Source organism: Cupressus sempervirens, chromosome 10 (genome assembly GCF_028749045.1).
Source record: "Cupressus sempervirens isolate cs-2001-9-10 chromosome 10, ASM2874904v1, whole genome shotgun sequence".
In the NCBI taxonomy this organism is placed as follows: domain Eukaryota; kingdom Viridiplantae; phylum Streptophyta; class Pinopsida; order Cupressales; family Cupressaceae; genus Cupressus; species Cupressus sempervirens.
Window position 1 is genome coordinate 294,219,371 of NC_143127.1, and position 6,105 is coordinate 294,225,475.

Here is a 6,105-nt window from a genome sequence, read left to right on the forward strand (position 1 = left end):
TGAAGTGGTGGTAAATTACATTTATGATATGAATAATACATTTTAAATATAAAAAAGAAAAATTAAATAATAACAAAAAATAGTATTTTAATGATAGATTATAAATGTAAATTTAATATTTAATATTTTCTTATTTTTATTCTCTATGTGTGTGCGCGCGCGTGCGTGGTCCTTCAGATGGTGGTTTAATTGGTGTCAGATTGTTACTCGCTCTTGGATTGGGAGGAGTTGGTTGTAAAGCTTAAGGATGTGTGTGTGTGGTTGTTCTCTTACTTTTAAATGTTGGTTAGTGCACATATCAATGTTCGATCTTTTTGTCAATTTACTTTTTGCCACTTCTAGTGATATAATCCTCTCATCTATCACAATCTTTCAATCTTTGTCCTTTTGTACACTCATTTTGTCATCCATGATGTCACCTTTAGCTCTTTTAATTCTTGTTCATAATATGCATACTAAATTTTTACCTCAGCCAATTCTTCATTCACATACTCATCACACTCATATGACTATATATTCTCATACTTATAGTACTCGTATTACTATTCTCATATTTATAACACACATTACTCATCTCATGTCCCTCTACTTTATGATGTCATTCCTGCTTCTATAGCTATGAGATTATGTTCTCTCATAAATATCATCAGAAGACTGGAAGTAGCTATTTTCCAAACAAAATTGTACTATTATACAGGTACATACAAAAACTCAATTTCACAAGACGAGATTTTTTATGCGATTTTCACTAAATTGATCCTCATAACCATCTCCACAATGCTAAAAAAAATCCTTTAAAAAACCTAAGAAAACACATTTGATATTTTAACAATTGTATTGATTTTATATGTACAATAGCCAAACGTTATATTACTTCATTTCTCTTCAATTAATATCCCTCTATTTACATGTGTTAAACATTGGAAATACCTGTTTAAAACATTATAATATGAATTTATTCCATTCAGATAAATAATGATACTAAAACCTCAATCGTTGAAGTACACTATCACTCGAACATTCCATCAACTTTGAAAGCATAACCAGTGTTCTAATCAAATAAATGATTGGCGTGCAAGAATACTAATGATTTGAAACGCACCCAACAATACTAATAAACTTTATAAAACACTTCATTTGGCATTGTTTTAAACATGGCTAAATTCTTGGTTCTATTTTCCGCACGTGAAAAGAACGTAACGGGATTTCCTTTATATTACACTCCCGTTAAAAAAAGTCACGTGTTTGCATGTGCACTAGACTACGACGCGGAGTGCCCCGCATTTTGCTCGTGACGTCGCTTTCGCATTTCTCTCCAGATAATGACTCCTCACTATTTCCAATTTCCAAAGGCCGTTCTACTCACAATTATTTGACTCTAAGACGTGGACATTCTTTACTCGCTCAAGTCGATACAAAGTGTTTTCCCATAGGTGGGCGCCCACAAAATGTTCACACGCGCCAAATTTAGCATTAAATTATACCTTTCTTCGTATTAGCTTATCCCTTGTTTGTATTCCTATAAATACTAGAACCGACCAAGACAAAACTATATAATCCATGGCATAATCCAAGGGAATCACCTAGGTCAAAACATTAATATATTAGGATTCCTTTACATTACCAAATTTACATTTGAAAATAGGTATAGGTATAGGTATTCCGATAAGTAGATTTCCGCAATTCATGAATAATTGCTATTATTTCAGGATTCGATTTGTTTCAGAGTGTGATCCAAAATACTGATGCAAAAAAAGTTATACAATCGAATCCAGAAATAATAGCAAAAATTATCCTTCTTACAAAACATACACATTAGAAAATAGTTATCCTCCTTACAAAATGTACATTTGAAATAGTTATTGCCCCTACAAATATTTATTACAAAATAGTTATCCTCGCTACAAAAGATACATCAAAAAGTATACATGCGAAAATATGGAAAATATAATAGTTTTTTCTATCTATATGTTCTATATTGTAAATCTGTAAACAAATTTTCTTTTTTCACCTACTATAAATTTTTTTACCTTATAAATATGTTGTATGATAAACTTAACCAGCACTATAAAAAAAAAAATAATAATAATATATATATATATATAACTCATTGTTATTATTATTATTATTATTATTATAATATATTGTGCGAGGCTATGGCATTCAACAATCTTGGGTGATTGATTAGTCTATTACAATGCACCGACCATGGCTTATCCAACAAACTTTGACTAATGTTTAATTAGGAGTTTGCATTTGAGGGTCAACTAATCCATTGTACGTAGGCATTTCTAATAGACTAATTTAATATTGTTTTCTTTTCCGCGTAATCAAAATTCCACTTGCATTCAACTCCTTATAAGAGAATTTGGTCTATTATTGTATCTTTTCATTGTTCACGTTCTGATTTTCAAAGAAGAAGAAAATAATAATAAAAATAGACCGAGCTATGAAGATAGAAGATTCAACCGTACCAACGACTTTTGATTTATCTGGAATTCCGTCTATTGACTTGAGAAGTGGAATTACATGTATTGACTTTGCCTTCCAAAGATGGTCTGTGATTCATTTTTGGTGTTTCTATCATATGCATATAAATTTATTTTTTATTAATTTATTATGCTTAAAGGAGATATGATTCTACTTTCAAATAAATGATTATTATGACACGGGAATGGAGGTTTTCATTTTGAATGGTGTTTATTTATTCATTTGATGTTTCAAATCATATCATATTTATCATTTAGGGTCCGTTTGGCGAGCGGAATACAAGTGGAATAGGCATATGTAAATTTCAAAAAAATTGAATTCCTCATTTGGATGCACCAAAACGGAATTGGAATATGAAGTAAAACATAAATTTTGGGGTCCGTGAATTCCCATCAAATATTGGTTGAACCAAACAGAGAACAGGAATACGTAGCCCCATTTTTTATTCCAGAAGACATATTCCTATTTCCCTGTTCCTATTCCGCTTGCCAAACGGGACCTTGAAAGAGGAAAATAAAAATGAGTTTATATATTTAAAAAAAAAAAAAACTATTTAATTAAAAAATCTATTATTTTTAATTAATCATTAGATAGTTTAGTTATAACAATTAGAAAGTACGATTTTCGAAATCCATAATACTATTGTACATTACTCATTATTTCTGATTTTTGACAATTAAAAATTCATACAATATTCAAGCCAGTTCTAAATAATCCAAATGAAAATTTTGATTTAAACCTTTCAGTTCATTGAATTTATAAGTTTTATTTGCATCTGATACCATAATTTTAATTATAAAACAATTTCATTAGTGTGGTTTCTGAACCATAGTGATTAAGAATTTATTCATCGATATTTTCTATGATCTATCATCGTTACTAACCATAAAAGATGAATGATGAACAATAAGAAGATGAAGACCCCTGATAAAAGTTACAAATTGTGAAAGTTTGATTGCTAAATTTGGAAGAATCCGCTGAAACGCGCGCAGGAAAAAAAATAATGACTACCAACGACGCAACTTGTATTAAGATTTGTCTTTGCATGATCTAATTATGTGAAGAAAACGACGCCAAATGAATATCATTACTGGCGTCTCTAATCATCACAATTCCTTCACGATATGACGATGCTCGTGTTTCAGAATTGTTCATCATGGCGTTCTAGATTTTGTATGTATTTAACAAATTGTCTGTAGTTTTTCCGAGAAGTGCTGCAAATTGCATCATAAACACTTCACAATCTGAACTCAACTTAAAAATCCGATTTTTATAGCATTCAACCATAGAATCAGTAAACTAAACTCCGAATCATATACAGGAAATGATTATAAGAACGAAAGATCTTTATTGGGTATAAATTTATCTCAAGAAAACTGATCTGAAGTCGGAGAAGGGAGAATCCCAGGATCCGAGAGATTCATGATGGCACTTGGGCTCCAATTGGGCTGCTGCCGAATGAACTGATCAATAGACATTGTTTGGTATCCGGCAGAAGTACTAACAGGCTGTTGTAATGGATCATACAACTCCTTTTCATTACAAGAATGAGAGCTTGTTCCCTGTGAGAATCCCGTAAGAACATCCATGACTGGACAGGAGGCGTTATCAGCAGAGATTATATCATTCATGGAGTTACGATCACCAAGATCCATGTTTGCATGATTCTGAAAGTCCAGGAGAGTTGGTTGAGCCTGAGGAACTGCATTGCTCCATGAAATAGTACTAGTACTAGCTGTAACACTGGGCATACGAGCTCCATTAATGGTGGTGGAAACGAGCTGTCTGAATGGATTGAGAGGAACAGAGATTGCAGGAGGTCTTGGGTTCGAATCACGTTGGGGAGCACCAGTAGCCATATTGCATTGGTTATAGCTGATAGTATTGTTATGAGGAGACTGGAAGTAATTGAAATTGAACTGGGGACCCAAGTTATAAGTAGATTGTTTATGCACAGATTCAAGCCCAGGCAAAAACCCATCTGGGAGAAAAGGGAATTTCCGAGTAAGAGGTGTTGAATTGGGAGCTGATTGAGCTCTGAACAGACTTTCTTGTTGATCTTGAAGGGCATGATTGCGTGCAATGGATTCATCGGGGAAATTGAGCTTGGCTCTGATTCCTCTGAATTTGAAGGCAGCAGCATCATAAGCTTTAGCCGCATCTTCAGCAGTCTCAAAAGTGCCAAGCCAGACTCTTGTTGCCTTTGTGGGATCCCTGATTTCAGCTGCCCATTTCCCCCATGGCCGCTGTCTCACACCTCTGTATCTTTCCTTCTTCGTAGCTTCTCTTTTCGGCGGGCTGTTTTCTTCTTTTGCTTCCGCATTCTGAGATGATTCCCCTTCCCCTGCTACTGCATTGCGCAACGGATTACAATTTCTCAGCAAACATGCACAAAATCCAACCAATATCCAAAACATTCGAATCTTGACAATGGTAAATCGCAAATTATGATCTTAAACATTGATGCAAAAGCTCTGGCACAATCGAATCCAAAAAAACAACAGCACCAACAAAAACAAACTCCAATCTTTATACCTGAATCGGAGCTATGGGAATCAGGGGTCCTGCCATCGAGCTCACTGGGAGCTCCACTGCTGTCCATGTTCAATTCATTGAATTTCCTCTTCAAACCGGACGACTGGCTCCCCTCTGAATTATTGGTCGGTGACAAAGTTGCGAACTGTTCTTCCTCCTTCCCCTGGCTGGGCGATGAAATCCCACCCAGGTTCGAATCCCTGCGCATCTGAAAGCTCCCTGTAGGACTCCCACCGCTGGCATGGGAGAGCGCATCAACAATGATGGAATTCTCCTCTTCAGGACTAAAAGCACACTTAATTCCCGCAATCCTCACTTGCATCTTGTTCCATTCAGGATCCCCTGCACTGCTGCTTTCCATGGATGTTTTGATCTCCTTTCTCGCCGGCATTTCAATTCAAGATCCAATTTTAAAATTTTCCCCCAAATCCCACAAGTAATCCTGTGCAAACACAGCCGCCGGAATTTGAATCAGATAATGGAGGCGCTGTCAGAGTGGGAAGGAATGTGATAGTAATGAAGTGGAAGGGATGGAAATAATGGTTGTAACGAGGGAGGAGGCGTTTGTGCATGGTAATGAAGGGGAAGGGATGGAAATAATGGTTATATACTCACAGTGGCACCTACCTTACAGAGGTCCACGTGGCTTGTCCAGATCCGTAGGAATGCCGCGTAAGCGAAGCTTCGACGCCTTTGCCTCCGCCGGAGTAGGAGGAATTTTCGCTGACGTGGCTCCCCTGTTTTGCCGTGAAAGTGAAAGTCCCGTTCGGACCAGGATTCCGCAGTTTCCCGGTCAGCAAATGCTTATTTCCCACGTGCGCCCGAGCTGAATATTATTATGGGATTCGGTATTCAGGGCTGTGACTCTCTTATCATTATTATTATTATTTTATCTCACTTCATGGGGTAAATAAAGTACATCGATATAACCCCACTAGAAAATGAAATTATGGTATGAAATAGGCACCACTTTTTACAAATGGGGACCAAACAAACCCCACAAAGAAGAATGAAGTTAGAATTTGTTATTGAAGGAAAGATGACAGTGAAATGTGCAAGTAAAATGAAAGGAAAAAGAAG

At 35.8% G+C, this 6,105-nt stretch overlaps 1 protein-coding gene across 1 annotated transcript; it reads right to left on the bottom strand.

Annotated features, from left to right (window-relative positions):
- Nucleotides 1-3,818: 3,818 nt before the first annotated feature.
- On the bottom strand, nucleotides 3,819-5,597 carry LOC149533802 (uncharacterized). The gene is made up of 2 exons (XM_089803963.1): nucleotides 5,026-5,597; nucleotides 3,819-4,840 (listed from the first exon to the last, which is right to left on the bottom strand). The coding sequence occupies exons 1-2, from the start codon at nucleotides 5,414-5,416 to the stop codon at nucleotides 3,858-3,860; spliced, it is 1,374 nt and encodes a 457-aa protein (XP_089660089.1). The 5' UTR covers nucleotides 5,417-5,597; the 3' UTR covers nucleotides 3,819-3,857.
- Between the last annotated feature and the right edge of the window lie 508 nt (nucleotides 5,598-6,105).

What these genes read in the sequence shown, in the direction of transcription:
- LOC149533802 (XM_089803963.1), bottom strand. Translation starts at nt 5,416, where the DNA reads ATGCCGGCGAGAAAGGAGATCAAAACATCCATGGAAAGCAGCAGTGCA. An exon ending in TTCCCATAGCTCCGATTCAG is followed by an intron (nt 4,841 to 5,025) that starts GTATAAAGATTG and finishes TGCGCAATGCAG; the next exon opens with TAGCAGGGGAAGGGGAATCA.